Source organism: Tupaia chinensis, unplaced genomic scaffold (genome assembly GCF_000334495.1).
Source record: "Tupaia chinensis unplaced genomic scaffold, TupChi_1.0 Scaffold000253_1, whole genome shotgun sequence".
Taxonomy (NCBI): Eukaryota; Metazoa; Chordata; class Mammalia; order Scandentia; family Tupaiidae; genus Tupaia; species Tupaia belangeri.
The window spans coordinates 627098-647012 of NW_006159733.1; the positions used below are offsets into that span (position 1 = coordinate 627098).

The following is a 19915-nucleotide window of genomic DNA, read 5'->3' on the forward strand; positions in this document are numbered from 1 at the left end:
CTAGTCAAACCCATCCAAGCACCTAGTCTGTAATCTACCTGCTCATAGTCGACATTAACATGGATGTTTAGACAATAATACAGTTCTTTTTCTTTTGTCCTTCTCCTTCCATTCTGAGTACATTCTATTTTTTTCATATTGCTCAAGGTTTGTGGATCCATCCATGGTTAGGTTATAAAAGTACACTAACAGATGTCCAAAGCAGGTAAATTAAAACACTGTTTGGGGCCAGCAGGTAGCATGGTGGTTAAGGAGCTGGACTACCACATGGCTGACCACAGTTCTAGTCCCAGACCTGGTGTCTTACTGTTTCATTTTCCCTATCTTTCTTTCTGTCTCTCTCTGATCAAATAAAATAATAATAACTAAAATTAAATAATTCTTTTTTAAAAAAATACTTTATTAAACATATGGTCATAGGGCCATACAGTGGCACAGTAGTAAAATGTAATGTTCTACAAGGCAATCCCACATGGGAAAGACCTCAGTTCAAGTCCAGAGACCTCACCCATGATCCAAGGCTGCTGAAGCCTGAAGATGGATTCTCTTTCTCTCTTGGGGTTTCTCTCTCTCTCTCTCTCTCTCTCTCTCTCTCTGTGTGTGTGTGTGTGTGTGTGTGTGTGTGTGTGTGTGTGATTCATGGAAGAAATAGACTTTTCAAAGAAAAAGGTGGCAGTACCAGAACATAGCAATAGTTCCAAAAAGCAAATTGGATTTTACCCTTTGCGTAAAACATTCTGATGCCACAACACTACCCAGGGGTAGTCCAAGCTTCTTGGCATGGCACTCACTGTTCTCCCATGATGTGGGCTCTGCCTGTTCTTCTAGTTTCATCAGTGGCCATGGACAAGCACCTGCAGGTGAACCAAGGCCATGAAACGGAATATGTATCTGGTGTCTCCAAAAACTCTAAATATTGGGCACTAGGTTTGGCCCCATGGGGCTGAAGGAAATCATCATCCTGCTCAACTTAAATTTTGCCCCTATGAGTGTTAGAGAAGTCTGCCTAGTCATCAAGGAATTTACCCAAAACAACAGCAAATCCTCCAGGAAAAGATTCATGTTCTCACATCTTATATTATGTTCTTTGCTATTAAAATTACTTTGCCACTGGCCACCCTTGTAGCCTAGTGGTTAAGGGAGCTGGATCTCACATGGACAATAACAGCTCAGATCCCATCCCAGGGGCTTGAAAAACACGCCAGGCATGTGTGCATGCATGCCTAAAATCCCGACAGGTTGGAGATACAGAGAAGGTGATGTGATCATGCCCCACTGGGGGAGTGCCTTCTTTCTCTCTCTCATCTCTCTGTCTCTCTCTGGTGAGTACATACTCTCTCTGGCATTTTTTTTTAATTTCTTTGTCATTCAGCAGGGAGTTAGGATAATGCATTTTGTTTTCCCTTATTCTATTTTTAGGAGAAAAAAATAGTAGTCAAACTACTGCTGATATTTACTCCTATTTGCTGTTGAGAGAGTATGGAGAGGGAAGGGAAGGATGAAAGAGAAAAACAGGACTGTAGATATGGGAAGACTCACTGCATCCTGTGAGTACAACACTATAGATGGGATAAAGCTCTTGGCAGTGTGTATCTGGAGTGTAGTTTTTTGCTGTAGTTGCTGTTGTTTTCCATTTGTTCAGATTGACTAAGACAACAGGAATAGTATAGTGAACCTTCTGGCCTGTTTTTCTGTCCAGGCTTCCTGCCTTTATTTTTCTGGATTAGTACATTCCCACTCCCACCTCTTTCCTTGAGGGCAACTGCTCTTTCCCCATTCCATGAAATTCTGACAAGACTCCCACCACCAGCACTCCCACCTGCACAGAAGTGGACATATGATTCAGGCTTTGTTGGCCAAAGGCAGCACCCCCTCCCTAAGCCTCTCTAACTGGTCCAGTGAGTACGCACATTACGATGCTTGGTCAATGAGGAAGCATATACAGATCCTGGGCAAAAGAAAGGCCCTTTCTTAGGACAAGCAGTTGGTGTAGTGGCTGTGTCGCTGGACTCCCATGTAGTTGACCATGGTTCAAGTCCCAGACCCAGTGGCTTAAACTCATGCCGGGCACGTGTGCGTGTGTGCCCAAGATCCCAAGAGGAGAATAGAGGAGAAGAGATTGCAGCGTGGCCATCCTCCCTATGGGATGATTTCTCACTTTCTTTCTCTCTGTCTCTCTCTGTCTTTCTGGCAAAAACCCTATAGCAAAAACCTCTCCAAAAAAAAAAGAAGAAGAAAAAAGAAAGGCCCTCTTTCTTCTGCAGTCACTGGCTAAGATGCTGTGCACCTGTAGCTGTCTGCAGCATTGTTCCTTGCACCTCCCTACTCCTTCCCCTCTACCACATAGAAGGATCTAGTCTGGATAGAAAGAATGATGGCAGTGTAGAAACAGCCAAGCATGCACAGGAGAGGGAAGTTTAGATCCATTCATGTGTAATGAAGGCCAGGTTCCATCTCTACCCTCTCAGGGACCCAGCTGGACCCAAGGATTAAACAGGAGATTAACAAAAGAAAAACATACAAATTTTTTTAAAGAATTTTTTTTAATTTTATTTCTTGTTATTATTTTTTAATTTGACCAGAGAGAGAGACAGAGAAAGAGAGAAGGAAAGTGAGAAAGCAGGCTACCAGGTCCAGGACTTGAACCACAGTCAGCTGTGTGGGAGTCCAGTGCCATAACCACCATGCCACCTACCATCCCCAAAACACAAACTTAGTATGGATTTTGCATGGCATGGGAGCACTCACTAGGAAATAAAAACCCAAAGAAGTAGCAAAACCTACATGCTTTTATTTTATATTAGTTTGAACAAAAAGAGGCAATCATAAAAAAGTAACTAAATCATGTGGGGAGGCTAAAAGGAAGGTAATTATTATTATTATTATTATTATTATTATTATAGGTTTTTGCCTGAGGACATGTGCACTCACTGGGGAGAAAAAGAGAGAGATAGAGACAGGAAAAGGGAAAGTGAGAAATCACCCTCCCCCCCCCCAGAGCAGATGACCGTGCCACAATCCCTTCTCCATTTTCCTCTCAGGATCTTGGGTACACACGCACATGTGCCCGTTGTGATTTTCAAGCCACCAGGTCTGAGACTCAAAACATAGTTGGTCATGTGGGAGTCCAGCAACATAACCACATCTGCTGGAGAGAGAGATTTTTGCTATAGGGCTCATGCATTCTCCAGAAAGACAGAAAGTGAGAAATTCCCCCAGGGGAAATGGCCATGCTGAATCCCTCCCCCCTCCACTCTCCTCTCAGGATCTTGGGCACGCATGCACACATACCCAGCGTGAGTTTTAAGCCACCGGGTCTGGGACTCAAACCATAGTCAGCTACAACATGGGAGTTCAGCAATGTCCCATCTGCTGGCCCCAGAAAGAATTATTTTAACAAGGTCTGTCTTTATAGAATTATCTTGACTATGCCTCCTATTGAAAAATTTATCTTTTCTCCTGGTACAGGAAGGGCATCTTTTATGCAGGAAATTTTATTTCCTATTTTCAGGAGAAAGGGAGTGATGAGAATACTCTTCTTGCATCTCCTAATTTTTTTTAGAGGGAGAGATTTTTGCTATAGGGCACATATGCTTGCTGGAGACACAGAGAGAAACAGACAGAAAGTGAAAAATCATCCTTGATGGGGGATGGCCATGCTGCAATCCCTTCTCTTGGGATTTTGGGCGCGCACACACACACACATACATGTCCAGCATGAGTTTCAAGCAGCCAGGTCCGGCCAAGTGAGTCTAGTCCCTTTACCGCTATACCACCTGCTTGACTCCATATCTGCTATTTTTCACATTGCATCTAGCTCAAAGTAATCTTTATGTCAAAATAAAATGTTTCCAGGTGGCATATTCTTCCAACCTTCGCCAGTTCTATGAGACAACCTATTCCTTTTCTTTGCTTTAGTTGATTTAGGTTAGATAAATCTGCCTTATCAAATAGTCTTTTCTTTCTGTTTGCCAGAGGGCATGTGCACTGAAGGAGACAGAGAGAGACAAAGAAAGGATGAAAGCATCCCCCAGAGGGTATCTTCACGCAATTCATTTTCCTCCATTTTCCCCTCTCCTTGGGACTTTGGGCATAACATACACACACACAATTGTTTTTCCAGCCTCTGGATTGGGACTTGAACTGCCCGGTTGGCCATGTGGAATCCAGATGCCTTAAACAGCACTCCTCAGCTGGCCTATTGCTATCAATAGTCTTAACACAAAAGATCTAGATGATTTCTTTCTTATCCCATAAGGCTATCTACTTTCATAGATGTTTACAAGAAACTAGTAAAGATGTTTGGGCCTTGACCTGTACACATCAGCTGGAGATACAAGGAAGAAATTTGCTTCCCAAGTGGATAATGAGCATTAATCAGGGCTATATGTATGCTGTCTTTGGGCAGAGATCCATTATCTTTCTCCTCACTAGAATGCGAAAGAAAAGACAAAGCCCACAGAGGCTGAATAGATGTACACAAACAATTGTTAAACAGAGGGACCTCGTGTTCAGTGTTCTTACCATGATAAAATAAAAAATAAATGTTCTTGTTTTTGAGAACTGCCCTTGTTTCTGTAAATAAGCTATAATCGCTACACAGTTAATTTTTGAGAAGTTTAATGTTCACCTTTCTGTCTCTTACCACCATTACAGTACAAAGAGACCAACACATTAATCAATACCATACTTGAGGTTCAGCCGAGGTCATCTTCTGGTGGAGAAGGGAAAAGCAATGATGAAATAGTCCAAGAACTCGTTGCTTCTATACAGACCAGAGTTCCAGGTAATGAATAATTCCTGATATCTGAACATAACGTCTGAGCTTCCCTTCCCTTCATTATTCTAGTGTCTCTAGACCTTTGCTGTCTACGTCCATAGTTACTAGTCACACGTGGCTACATACATTTAAATCATTTAAAATTCAGTTTTCCAGTTGCACTAGTCATACTTCAGGTGCCACCATCTTGGGCAGTACAGATAGAGAACATTTCCATTGCTGTAAAAAGACCTACTGGACAGTTCTGCTCTAGAATCCATTTCATTTATTTTTCTTCATGTAAGAGTAGATACTTCACCTTGCTTTCTGATGAGTTAAGGAACCTTCCTGAATAATCACAAGAGATCCACCTTCAGACTTTTCTTAGATTAGCTGTGTATTTATATTTCTTAGTATTGGTTAGAATAGCTGTTATTATAAAAAATAATAATAAATTGAGGCAGGAAAAAAACAGCAACTGAGTCCTGCCATAACTTAATGTCCCCAAAAAGAAATGAACTGTATGACCTCAGAAACCAGTTATCTGCCTCCTAGGAGCAGGCCCTTAGAAGAATGTCTACCTAGGTAGGGTGTTCTATTGATGATGAAACAATAAGTTTCATTGGGAAGTTATAGTGAGTCAGTTATATTGGGAAGCAATTTTTTGTGATTTCTGGTTTTTCATATCATCATTTTTTAATCTTTGTGGAGCACAGTATGGTTTTTCAAAACATAATCAAAGATTAGGAAGTGATTTTTTTTTCCCCTCTTCCCTCCCCCCACCCCCAGGAAGTGATTTTTAATCAAATGCAAAATAATGGGATGAATAGATGGATGCAAGGCCAGTGATAGAGTATACTTGTTTGATAAAATCCCATTGATGCCTAAGAGGTTTTTATCTCCAAGCTTCATAAAGCTTTTATTTATGATGAAAGGACACGCAGGTCATCTGCTGAGACTGAGGGGGCAGGGAAACACTTGGAGTAACAAGAGCTGAGGGTTTAGAAAAGCCCCATAAGGGATGGATAGAAAGTGACCAATGACATGTAACAGCACTGTAGTCCTAGGAGACTGGACTAACCCACATTCTGTGTAATTTTTCTCCTACAGCCAAAATGTGAGTGGTTAAGTAGGAATTTGACATACATATTTCAGAAGCACTTGTTCACTCACACTCTCCATAGACATGCAAGGGAAACGTTCATATGTTCTTTATCTGAGTCCCATTTGGTGGCTTGCAGGATGGGGAAGGAGTTGAATGTTCCACCCAGTTTGAACCACGGGCCATGAGTTTAGTAACTCAGCTAGTTCCTTTGAATAATGTTCAGCAATTTGAAACAAATGCTAAACTCTCTTCTTTAAGTCTCCACCCAACTCTTCTACTCCTACATATAAAGCAGGTATCCAGGGAAGGGTGAAGCTCACATACCTGTGTGGCAGACGGGAAGACCCAAGGCCTAAATCCGTCACCTACAGGGTAGCCTCTTTGTTCTGCTAGCATGTGTCACTGCAGTCTGCAGGCCTCTGCCTCCCATTCAGCCAGGTGCTCCTTCCCTTGCCCTCCTGCCACGCCTCCTTATCCTCCATGGATACCCTTTCAGACAAAGCCCTTTCAAACTTGCAAGTTCCACTGAGCCATGCTGACTTTATGCCTCATCCTCTTCTCTCTCAGCCACTTTTCCTCCCCACAGTCACCCAGAATGAAGAAGAACAAGCTTCTCATTACTTTTTCCAGTTATGTCCTCCTTCTCTATTGACCAGTCTCTATTATCCTAAGCAACTAAGGAACTACCCTCCCAACCCCAGGGCCATAGACACATAGCTCAGCCTCACAAAGAAGATGAAAATACCCATGGGGAAGATACTTCAAGGTGAGAAGTGAGTGCACTTGTTTGATATGTTACACACATGCCCACACACACATTTTTTTCCCTGATACACATGAATTTAAGTTTGATTTAGTGTAATTGCTTCTAAATAGAATTATCAAACACTTCTAGATTATAGAAATGTTGTCACATTTAAGCCCTATGTATTTAGCTTAAATAAAGAGAGAAGTTGACTTTTTAAAAAATATGGTTAAGATGGGCTGGATCCTTGGCACAACAGTAATGTGTTGCTCAAGAGAGGTCAGATCCCACATGGTGACTGTGGTTCAGATCCTTTGCCTGGTCAGCCTGAAACATGCCAAGTATATGCATCAGTACCTAAAATCCAGTGGGCTAGGAAACTGGAGAAAGAGGAGGCAATGTGACAAAGATCCTGTGAAGGGTACTTATCTCTCTCTCCGCCCTCTCTTTCTTGCACAAACACATGCCCTATCATGATTAAAGAAAAAAAAGATAAGTACATTATGTGGCCAGCAGGTGGCATGGTCGTTAAGGCACTGGATCCCACATGGTTGACTGCAGTTCAAGTCCCGGACCTGGTGGTTTACATGCTCACTTTCTCTCTCTCTCTCTCTCTCTCTCTCTCTCTCTCTCTCATCAAATTAAATAATAATAATAATAATAAATTAAATAAATAATTTTAAAAAGATAAGTACATTCCAACATCAGTATTACGAGGACAGAAATCAGTGATAACTGGTCTCAGGAATCAACTGTGTGTTTCAGAAACACTGGCAATGGAGGGTGCTTCTGAGAGCCTTTTTGTCAAGGATCATCAAGGGCGTCTTAACTCATTGACCACCGTTCTTGGACAGGAAGTAGACCGGTTTAACAACCTACTGAAGTTGATACACGTAAGAGAGCTCACCTTCACCATTGTTATTGGGTATCATTGTTATTGGGTATTTCTGGAGAGTTGCACACTTGGTGGCATCTGCTCTAAGTTTTCCATCCCCATCACTTTAATATTTCCATTTGAATATATTAACTACTCTGCTAATTCAACTTGACTAAGATTTAATTTATCCTCATCTGATGAATCTGTACTCCTTATTCAATACCAACTGAATATGTGACATTACAAATTTTTGATCTTCTCATTATCCTAACTTATACCATTAGAATTACCATTAACTTGCTAGAAATTGATAATAGACCTAAGCACTCAATTAAGAGATTCAGTGCTTGTTTTTGATATCTAGATTTTACTTACTAAGGTAGTTTTTATAAAGACTAGGAAACCAGAGTTCCTCAAAATGTTGATCACAAAACACCTGCATTAGTCTCCCAAGGTACATGTTCAATATGTGGATTCCCTGGGGTCAGACAGTGACACAATAGTAAAACGTTATGCTCTGCCAGGCAGACCCACATAGAAAGGTTGACAGTTTGCATCCAGAGATCTCCTGAAGCTAGGAGTGAATGGTGGTGTCAAGACCCTGTTGGGGATGATGGATCTCTGTCTATCTCATACAACAAATACACACTATGTATATTTTAAAGAATTATTTATTTAATTAATTTTATTTGTTGTTATTATCCCTTTTTTAAGGGATAATACCAGAGAGAGTGAAAGAGAAAGTGAGAAAGCAAGCCACCAGGGACTCAAACCATGGTCAGTCCAGTGCCCTCAATCACCATGCCACCTGCTAGCCCCTTATGTATCTTAATCCCACTCCAGATTTACTAAATTAAAATTTCTTGAGGTGGGGCCTGGGGATATGAATTTTAAATAAGTCCCCCAGATGATTCCAATGCAAGTAAAATTTGAGAACTATTTGGTCCTTTTCTTATGCTCATGGATACTTTCTATCTGGATCACCTGCATTTATGATAGCTAAGGCCTCCTTTGGCCCAGGGAAGAGCTGAATAGTGGCACTTCTCAGAACCATTTCTCTGGACTTCGGGGACACTTTTGCTTCCTTTATTTTCATTCCATGGCCTCTACTATTAACTACCTGAGCTCCCTCAGCTGACCCCCACCAAGTATTATACGGCTACAGTCATGGGTTGAAATTATGCATGAAACACAGACAGCACTGGCCAATGCTGTGCAGAAAGGGTAGAACCCAGCAAGCAGGCCTTCAACCCAAGATAGCACCTGTTTCCATGAATGTCCTCAACATTTGCTGGTTACATCTGTAAAGGGCACCAATCTTCCGTGTTCTTTTAGACTTCTCTAGAAACTCTCAACAAAGCCATTGCTGGATTTGTGGTGATGTCTGAAGAAATGGAAAAGGTGTATAACAGTTTCCTCAATAACCAAGTTCCCTCTCTGTGGTCCAACACAGCCTACCCATCCCTGAAGCCACTAGGATCATGGGTCAAAGACCTTATCCTCAGGACTGCATTTGTGGATGTAAGAAATTTTACTTCTTTGGGGTTTGATGGCTCTGATGGTATGGCTGACCCTAAAGTCCCTACAAAGCTCTTAATAACAAATACTGACAATAGTTGAGGGGTCATCTGAGCCAGGAAAACAAATTTCCAGAACAGCATTACATCAAAAGTCTTACATTGTTTATAATGTCCTTTGCCCTGGACCTGTACCCCTACATGCCATTTCATTCCAGGCCACTCCCAGGTTTCAGCTCTAGTGCATGGAGACCCCACATAAGGTACAGAACCAATCTGAGGTGGGTCCAAACAGCTGGATCTAACTTTGGTGCTATCTCCTCCTTATCTCCTGCTGTAGTAGCCAGGATCTAAATTTCAAATACACCGTGATTCCTATCTACCGAGATCAAGTTTGCAATCAGGCTAGTGGATAGAGGAGAAGAAGGCAGACAGTAACATGGGAGTGATGATTAACCTATGTGTGGCTTAGATCCTGCCTCCTTAGGGACCCTCCTAAACATAACAGATTTAGATGACAACCTTCATCTCAGAATACAGTGCATCATGATGTAATGTTTCTCCTTCAGTTGTGGCTCAAAAGAGGACAGCCTAAGTCCTTCTGGATTTCCGGTTTCTTCTTTCCTCAAGGATTTCTAACAGGTAACAGTGCTTGCCCAAGAAAAATCCCACAAGAGCACAATTTATTATATACAGCATTTCTAGGAGCTGGGGATGGCTACGAATGTCCTAACAATGGGGCTAGTGATTATAGGACAGTCCAACAAAGTTCTTCTCTTTCTCATTTGCTGGTAGGAAAAAGAATAGCAGATGGTTCCCTGGCAACCCAATCCATGTCCCTCTCAGGTCACTGAATGCAGACACTGCTGAGCATGTGAACGCAGAGCATGTGCCTCCATTTCTCCCATGGTTCCCATTCAAGGGCACTAACTGTTCTCCACCTGTGCGGGCCCTCGCCCTGAGCAACATTCTTCCTTCAAAAAGTACTCTTGAGGGGCCAGTAGGTGGCATGATGGTTAAGGTCCTAGACTCTCACATAGCCAATGTAGTTTGAATGCTGGACCTGGTGGCTTGAAATTCACACTGGACACATGTGTGTGCATGCCCAAAATCCCAAGAGGAGACTGGAGGAGAAGGGACTGCAGTGTGGCCATCCCCCCTTGGGGCTGATTTCTCATTTTCCCTCACTGTGTCTGTCTCTCTCTCTTTCTCTGCCAAGTACACACACCCTATAGCCAAAATCTTAAAAAAAAAAAAAAATTTTTTTTAACTACTCTTGATGTCCCTCTATAAGCACTTAAGGAATCTGCCAAGAGAGCCCCAGAGGGAGGTCAGATACTTCAAACTACTAGATGCTAAGTAGCCCAGCCCTAAATCTGTCTCAGCCTTAACCCCTAATAAACAGGTCCTATAAAACAAGCTGGGGAAGATCCTAAAGTTAGTGAGAATGGGCTCTGAAGTGTATTCACAGAGCAGTAGGCCAGACTTGGCCTTCTTCCCTGTTTTCCTGAACTGTGGCTATATGGTACACACCCTTAGGTCCTCACCTCCCAACATGACCTGCAGGCTTCCTGTCTCTGTGAGCTAATTCAGAGTAAGATGTTCACTGCTGGGTCTTCTCTGTAGAGAGGGTAGGGTAAGGGGAGATAGTATGTGGGGAATCGCAGAGTTGTCTGGAAAACACAGCTTTCTGGTTTCCATATCGCAGGAACTCTTCAAAATCATGCTCGGAAATACAACTTGCCTATAGACGAGCTAAATTTCAAGTACACCGTGATTCCTACCTACCGAGATCAAGCTGCAGTGACAGAAGCTGCTAAGACAGTGCAGTTTGGACAGGAACTGCCCATGGACATGGAGGTATCATTATAACGAAGCCGCGTCTGTCCGACTGTCGTTCGAGATTTCAGCCAATGCCTGTACATTCGAGCCACCTTCTTCCTTTCCCCAGCATTTGCAGGAGGGGCAAGACAGTGATCGCTCCCCTGAGACAAAGATCCCAAATGAGTAATGACTAGATGGGAACTGCCTAAATTAGCCTCATTTATAGAAATGTTTTTAAAGCAATACTATTTTATTTTTTTTCTAGCCTACAGTAACTGTCTCCCTCTTGCAAAGGCAATATAGCGGGAGGTTAAAAACAAGGGTTCCAGGATCAGACAGGCCTGGGTTGGAATCTTGACTCTCCCCCTTACCAGCTGTGTGCCAGAGCAGCTGCTAATATGTCTACACCTCCTTATTCTCATCTACAAAACAGGACTGATGCCACCACCAACCTCAGAGTTGTAACACCATGTAAATGAAAAGCTAATATCATGTCATCACCACCATAAATAACTGTTACTAGAGGGTAAATTGCCTTGCATCATCATTCAGTTGCCTCCCAGCAGAGTTGATATATGCTCACTTCTTACTTGCTATAAACACCTTACATAATGAATAGAAACATGCTAAGGAAGCAGTTTAAACAGTTTGCTTGTGGGACTCACAGATGGCATAATGGTTATGTCACTGGATTCCCACATGGTTGACCACAGTTCTAGTCCCAGACCCGGTGACTTAAAACTCGTCCCAGCCACATGAGCGTACGTGCCCAAAATCCCAAGAGGAGAATGGAAGAGAAAGGATTGTGGCATGGCTGTCCTCCCTGGGGGATGATTCTTTGCTTTCTGTCTCTCTGTCTCTCTGGTGAGCATACACACCCTGTAGCAAAAATCTCTCTCTAATAAAAAAATTTAAATTTTTTAAAAATGTTTAAAAACAATTTACTTCCTCAGTTCTCTCCCGCTAGGGCAGGGTTTCTCAATGTGCAGTCCCTGGGCCGGCAGCATTCACGTCACCTGGCAACTCCATACAATGCAGAGTCCCAGGCCCCGTTTCCGATCTGCTGAATCAGAAACTCTGGGTGGGGCTGCAGACACCTGTATTTGAATAAATCCTACAGGAGATTCTTAGTGCACTAAAGTTTGTGAATCACTGCTTCAGAATATCAGTGACTCTCAACATGGGTACAGATTAGAATCTGCTGTAGAACATTTAAAAATCCGAATGCCTTTGGGCCAGCAAGTGGCATAGTGGTTAAGGTGACTGGATCCCACATGGCTGACCATATGGTGAGAGTCCCAGATGCAGCAGCTTGGAAATCACACCAGGGGGGAACCAGCAGTTAGCATAATGGCTATGTCGCTGGACTCCCACGTAGTCAACCACTGTTCACATCCTCGAAACGGTGGCTTAAAACTCACACTGGGCGCGTGTGCATGCGTGCCTCAGATCCCTAGAGGAGAATGGGGGAGAAGGGATTGCGGCGTGACCATCCCCCCTGGGGGGGTGATTTCTCGCTTTCTATCTCTATATCTCCCTCTGTCTGGTGAACGCATGTGCCCTATAGCGAAAAAAAAACTCTCCAAAAAAAGAAAAAAAAAAAAAGAAAGAAAGAAAGAAAATCACACCAGGCCCATGTGCATGCATGACAAGGAAATCGGAGAAGGGACTGCAGCATGCCCATCCACACTAGGGAGTGATTTCTCACTTTCCTTCCCTCTCTCTGTCTCTCTCTCTCTCTCTTTCTCTCCGGTGAGCGCATGCACCTTATAACAAAAGAAAGAAGTCCCTATGCCCAGACCACACCCTGATTATATCAAAATCACTGGAGGTGGTCCCAGGCACCATTATTTTTAAAGCTCTGCCAGTGATTCCAGTATACAGAGAGGGATGAGAACTGCCGTTGTCGATCTGGGCTTCCCAGATGGGTGTCGATGGGTGAGGCGAACCTCTGCTTCAAAGCATCCACCCACCCCCATACCCACCCCCATGTCCCTTATAAATACTATTTTCTGTATGTGCTACGAAATCAAAGATCGGCCCCAGATGGCTTATGTCAAGAAAGTGTTTAGAACCAATCAGTGTAGTTAGGGTGAGTAGCTTTTATTAAACTTTCCTTAAAATATTGTATTATTAGTCAGTAGGATTCTTCCTGGGTAGTCCTAACAGTATCCACCCCACTCAGACCTGACTGATCTACTGTTCACTCAACTTAGCAAAAACATACAAAGACCTAAATGACCTCATATCCATGACTTACTCTTTAAAATACTAGTGACTCATCAGGAAAATCATGATGAATGTTTGCATAAAAAAATGAAAGAGTTTTTGAAAAAAAAAAAAAAAAAAAAAAAAAAAAAAAAAAAAACGAAAAATACATCATGACTTTCCCTATGACCCAATACAATAGCCTGGCCTCTTAGTTGCCTTTATCTTAAAATGACAGAGAAGGGCATGTGTGTTTATTATTTTTTTGAGAGACTTTTGCCTTAGGACATGTGTGCTCACTGGAGAGAGATAGACAGAGACAATGAGAGGGAAAGTGAGAAATCACCTCCCAGGGGGATAGCCATGCTGCAATCCTTCTCCATTCTCCTTCTGGGGTCTTGGGTGCCTGGGACCCATACAGCTCAGTGTGGTTTTCAAGCAACCAAGTCCAGGACTTGAACTACAATCAGCCATGTAGGAGTCCAGAGAGGTAACCACTACACCATCTGCTGTCTCCAGGCTTATGTGTTTAAAAACATTTGTTTTAGCATCAAAATATTTTCTAAAGTAGGGAAAAATAAAGTTAGAGATGCACTCCTCCTTATTCGGAGACCCTTCTTGGCTAGGAGGGTGTGCTAGGCCCATGGCTGGAATAATTGAGGCTGCAAGAGGCAAAACCACACACACATAAAGCCCTCACCGAAGCCTCCCAGGCCCTACCATGTGCCTGGCACACTCTATCCTACTCTGGCTTTACTCGGTGCCTGTCACACTCTACCACCAGAGACTGACTCTGACAGACAGAAGTTTACACTGACCACAGAGACCTCAGCTCACTGACCACTCTGCCCCAACTCACACCACATCTCTGCTTTAGTCCTGGCCACTGAGCCATGACAGTGCCTTAGCATCTCCAGGGTCTGTGGAAACCTCGGACCATGGAGCTGACTTGTTTCCTGGTCCACCCAGCAAATGCCTGCAAGACACGGCAAGGATATTTCAATAGTTTTATTCCTGTTACAAAGGGGTAGGGCCACTATCAGTCCATTTGCCACCTTTGTGCAGTCTAGGAAAAGACCCTTCCTCTGGGTGTGTGCCAAGATAGCTCCTTCACATGGCCTGGCAAGTGGGTAGCATGATGGTTTTCAGGCAAACTGTGCAAGCATACAAAGCAGCTCTAAAGACAGCCCAGCACCCTGCTGCTCCCAAAGAACAGAGTGCAGGACACCGTAAAGCAAGGACCAGCCAGAGAACATTTAGTTTACCATCCCTTCATTCACTAAAAATGCACTACACCTCATCCCCTGCTTACTCCTCTGCCTACGGCCATGAGGCTTCCATCATCCAGAAGTCTGGGGCCCGAACTGACCAAATTCACCCAGCATTTGAGGAAGGGTGACACAGATGTTCACAACTGACAAAAAATGTACACCTGAGGAGACATCCGATCACAGGCCACTCTTATTTATTAGGACATTAAAAAGTAGGCATGATTGGAGTCAGCAGGAGGCATGGTGGTTAAAAGCACTGAATTCCCACATGGCCAACCATAGTTCAAGTCCCAGACCTGGAGGCCTGCTTTCTCCTTTTCCCTTGCTCGCTCTTGCTCTCTCTCTCTCTCTCTCTCTCTCTCTCTTTCATCAAAATTTTTAAAAATAATAATAATAAATGGAATTCAATTAATTAATTTTTAAATAGGCATTTTTTAAAGAATTATTTTATTTTATTATTTATTTATTTTAATTTGACCTATGAGGGACAGAGCGAGAGACAGAGAGGGAAAGTGAGAAAGCAATCCACCAGGTCTGGGACTTGAACCATGGTGTGTCATGTGGGAGTCCAGTACCCTTAACCACCATGCCACCTGCCAGCCCCAAGCATGTTTTTGGGGGTTTTTAAATTTTTAAAAAATGGAAAGAAAAGGAAAAAGAAAAAGGAACTTTCTGTGGGCGCTGTGCAGTATTATTGCAGATATACTATCTGTCTTCTAGGAGATCCTTGAAAGACCTTGCTAAGAATAACCCGCTTATCCCATCCATCTCCCACAGGAAATGGAAAGGTCATTGCATCATGATACCAGTTAGTACAAAGCCTATGAATGGGTGTCTCAGGGGGATCCCCTATCATACATCCCAGTGGAATATGAAAAGTACAAGATTTGGTATCACAGTGAGAAGCAAGTTGTTATGCCTCTCAGAGGCTCAGAATTCCTCTCTAAAATGTGACTAATAAGAGCAATTTATAGCTTGTATTACCTGGTGAGGATGTGAAACATCCACACCATAACTGCTGACCCCCTTCTCTGTTAAACTTCCGGTATCTTTCAGTTGCCCTCCCCTGAAGATGGCGTTCTCGTTCATGGGATGTTCATGGATGCTTCCCGATGGGGTGATGAGGAGTTGGTGATAGAAGACGCATTGCCCGGACAGATGAATCCAATGCTGCCCATCGTGCATTTTGAACCGCAGCAGAATTACGAGCCAAGCCCAACTCTGTACCACTCCCCACTTTACAAAACAGGGGCCCGAGCGGGCACCCTCTCAACCACAGGTGAGAATATCCTAAGAGTAATACAAATAATGACCAAACAACAACTTTAATCAAAGTCCTTACGCTAAGCTGTAATGCACAAAGGGAGATACTGAGCCAGCTAACCAGATTTAAAATGAGGGCACGTATACGCAATTTATAAATGTTATAAATTCTGTTTGTTCTAATACTACATGCAGATTGACAGGAAAAAAATAATGCTTTCTTCTATTAGAATCTAATGAGTAAAAAACGAAGTTTAGTGAGCAGAAATTTTTAGCTTCAAAATGACAGACTGTATAGACACTAACATCTCTCTCTCACCAAATTCATTTGGCTCATCATAGAAAAAAAATTTTTAAATAAACTAGCAGATGGAAATCTATGCTGCAGAACTCTGAGGGGAGCCTCAACAGATCAACTGAGATATAGCAAAGCAATGAGCAAAGAACATGAATGGAGGAAATCTCTCAAAATACAGCAGAAAGCACTGCAGGTGGGGGAGAGTGACACTGCGGAAAGTCAGAATTTCCAACATTTATCTAGTAGACAACCTAGAAGAAGAAAGTAAAAGAATAGAGGAGAGGGACTATTTGAAACAAATAATAACTAAGAGGGAATATTTGAAAAAAAAAAAATAATAGCCAGTGGAACCACGTGGTGGCACAAAGGTAAAGCATGACAGTCTGCGAAGCTGGGAAGGTTCTGCGTTCAAGTCTGGAGAGCTCCCTGAAAATTCAGCACGTGTGTGCCCCTGATGTAGAGCTGGCTGAAGATGAGGGTGGATCATGGGATCAAGAGGCTGTTAGAGATGCTTTCTCTCTCTCTTTCTGTCATTTATGAAATAAAAAAAAGAAATTTTTAAAATAATAGTAATAGCTGGTAATGTCCCAAAACTAAACACTTGAGTCCTTAGGTTAAGAGATCTCACAAAATGGGAACCAGCAGTTAGCATAATGGCTATGTCACTGGACTCCCACGTAGTCTACCGTGGTTCGCATCCTGGACCCAGTGGCTTAAAACTCACGCCGGGCGCATTTGCATGCGTGCCCAAGATCCCAAAAGGAGAATGGAGGAGAAGGGATTGAGGGCGTGACCATCCCCCCTGGGGGGGTGAGTTCTGGCTTTCTGTCTCTATGTCTCAGCGCACGCGCCCTATAGGTAAAATCTCTAAAAAAAAAAAAAAAAGAGATCTCACAAAGTGAAAGGAACAATTTTTTAAAATATACAATAAATAACAATTTTTAAAAGAAACATAGATATTCCAAAGTGATATGTAAGATTGTCAGAGATCTAGAAAATCCTCAAAGCAATCAAAGAGAAGAGGCATGATATATATAGCAACAAAAATTCCAGAGACTCAAATTGACATGGGACATCTCTCATTATCTATGGTGCATATAAAAAGATAATGGAAGGCCCGCCCCATAGCAGAGTGGTAAAGTACTTTGCACAGAAAGCTGGATCCCACATGGTCAACCACAATTCAAGTACCAGCCCCTACAGCTTAAAACACACACCAGGCACATGTGTTTGCATGCCTGAAATCCTGACTGGGTGAAGAAATGGAAGAATTGCAATGTAACTAGGTCCCACTGGAGGGTCATTCATTTTCTCTCTCTCTCTCTCTCTCTCTCCTCTCTTTCTCTCCTGTCTCTTTTGCATGCACATGCATGCACCCTCTGGCAGTCAAAATTTAAAAATATAATAGAGAAATACCTTCAAGGGCAGAAAGAAAACAACTTTTGGCACCAGCAGATGGTGTAATGGTTACGTCGCTGAACTCCCATGTAATCAACCACAGTTCTAAGTTGTGGACACAGAGGCTTAAACCTCATGCCAAGCATATGTGCGTGCATGCCCGAGATCCTGAAAGGAGAATAGTGGAGGAGGGATTGCAGTGTAGCCATCCCCCTTGGCGGGGGAGGGGGTGATTTCTCGCTTTCAGTCTCTCTATCTCTCTCTGTCTTCCTGATGAACGCACGCACCCTATAGCAAAAATCTCTCTTTTAAAAAAAAAAAGAAGAAGAAGAAAAAGAAAAACACTTTAAAAACCACTTTAAACCATAATTCCAAATGCAACCAAACTATCATCCAAACCTGGCAGCCTGAGAAACATACCAGGTATATGTGTGTGCATGCCCAAAATCCCAAAAAGAGGGGGAGATGGAGGAGAAAGAATCATGGCATAACCATTCTCCCATGGAATGTGCTTTCTCCTCTAACACACACACACACGCACATACAAAGGGTGGGAATGAGACTGAACCAGGCCCGCACATACAAAGGGTGGGAATGAGACTGAACCAGGCCCAGAGCCCAATAATTAAGGGAAGCTGGACTCCACAAGGCTAAACAGTTCAAATCCCAGCTCCAGGAGCTTGAAAAGCATAACAGTTACATGTGTGTGCATGTCCAAAATTCTGTCAGGGTGGAGAAATGGACACCAATGCAGCATAGCCATGCCCCACTGGGAGGTGCATTCCCCTCTCCCTCTCTATCTCAGGTGAGCACACATGCCCTCAGCAACTTTTAAAAACATGTATTTAATTGTATTTATTGATTTATTTGTAAGTTTGCTATAGGACACATGTGCTCACCAGCGAGTGACAAAGAGATAGAAAGTGAGAAAGCAAGGCACCAGTTCAAAAGTCTTGTTCAAAAGTGTTCATTTCAGGGAACCAGCAGTTAGCATAATGGCTATGTCGCTGGACTCCCACATAGTCAACTGTGGTTCACGTCCCAGACCCGGTGGCTTAAAACTCACTCCGGGCGTGTGTGTGTGCGTGCCCAAGATCCCAAGAGGAGAATGGAGGAGAAGGGATTGCAGCATGACCATCCCCTTGGGGGGTGATTTCTCGCTTTCTATCTCTATGTCTCTCTCTGTCTGTCTGGGGAGCACACGCGCCCTATAGCGAAAACCTCTCAAAAAAAAAAAAAAAAAGTCTTCATTTCATAAGGCATAAAACTGAAACCCAGGCCAGGCCTGTGCCCTGGTAGTTAAGGGAGCCAAATAATAGCCAACTGCACATTTTGAATCCTGGCCCCACCAAACATGTATGCATGCATGCCCAGAATCCCTACTGGGTAGAGAAATTGAGACAAGATTTGTGGCATGACAGCATACCATTGGGAGGTGCTTTTTCCCTCTCCTCTTTCTCTGTCTCTCTGGCAAACAAATGTGCCCTCTACCAAAACTAATTTTTTTTTTTTGGAGAGGTTTTTTTTTGCTACAGGACACATGTGCTCACCAGACAGACAGAGAGAGACAGAGAGACAGAAAGCAAGAAATCATCCCCCGGGGGGTGATGGCCATGCTGCAATCCCTTCTCCTCCGTTCTTCTCTCAGGATCTTGGGCACACACGTATACGTGCCCAGTGTGAGTTTTAAGCCACCAGGTCCGGGACTCAAACCACGGGTGACTACATGGAAGTCCAGCGACATAGCCATTACATCAACTGCTGGTCCCCAAAACTAATTTTTTTTCATTTTTAATTAGGGAAAAAAGAGAAAAAAAAAACACTAAAACCCAAAAATGGCTATTTGTCCACCATCTTTAGAAGCAATCAGGTCTGAAACCAAAGTGTCTTGACTCTCAGTATCTTGTTTCTATCAGGAGATTATTCTTTAAGTAATGCCCTTTTGTCCCCCCCGCCCCCCGCCATATCTTTAATTAGGCCATTCAACCAATTTCGTGGTGACTGTCCTCTTACCCTCCAAGAGGCCCAGGGACTACTGGATTGCCAAGGGATCAGCTTTGCTCTGCCAGCTGAACGAGTGAAGTACCACCTCAGAGCTGAATCAGAGCCAAGCCAGAGGTCTTTCCTGATGGGAAGGGTCTGAATAATTTATATGTAAGCAAAATAGTGTTCCTTCTGACTTGACTTAAGAGTAGTTAATGTGGCTGTTTCTCTTGTGACCTAAAATAAAGTGTATGACTTCTTTCTGTTGGTAACCCAAGCTCTGATGTGGAAGCACTGAGCCCACCTTAAGCCTGCTGTCCCAACCCTACGTGAGAGTAAACCAGCTCCCAACCTGCTGGGAACCAGGGAGAGTCAGGACTCACTGCCTACTCAAGCAGGCTTCTGTCTCCTCCACACTAATGTGAAAAGCTCAGCTGCATTTCAGTCACATGGCCCTGGATGTTCATTTCCAGACCAGGTGAAGGGTCAGAGAGAGATCAATGTGGTGACCGCAATAACTGATAAACCAAATGAGCAAGACAATAAGCTCATTGGCCTTGGCGCCAGTCTCCCATCGCCACCCTTGTGGGCCTAACTACAATCCTTGGAAGAGCCTGCACTTTCACTGAAGAGTGGTTGTTCCTGCCCAAGTACAGGGGAGTTTCCC

The 19915-nt window shown here is 43.3% G+C and overlaps 1 protein-coding gene across 1 annotated transcript in view; it reads left to right on the top strand.

Moving 5' to 3' along the window:
- Nucleotides 1-19464, top strand: part of DNAH6 (dynein axonemal heavy chain 6) — a 314451-nt gene extending 294987 nt beyond the window's left edge. Inside the window, exons 72-78 of the mRNA XM_006149128.1 lie at nt 4657-4786; nt 7375-7502; nt 8822-9007; nt 9573-9645; nt 10712-10863; nt 15363-15585; nt 19243-19464. Of these exons, the coding sequence (XP_006149190.1) occupies nt 4657-4786; nt 7375-7502; nt 8822-9007; nt 9573-9645; nt 10712-10863; nt 15363-15585; nt 19243-19346 (996 nt within the window). The 3' untranslated portion in view covers nt 19347-19464. The remainder of the gene's footprint in view (nt 1-4656; nt 4787-7374; nt 7503-8821; nt 9008-9572; nt 9646-10711; nt 10864-15362; nt 15586-19242) is intronic.
- The last annotated feature ends 451 nt before the right edge of the window (nt 19465-19915 follow it).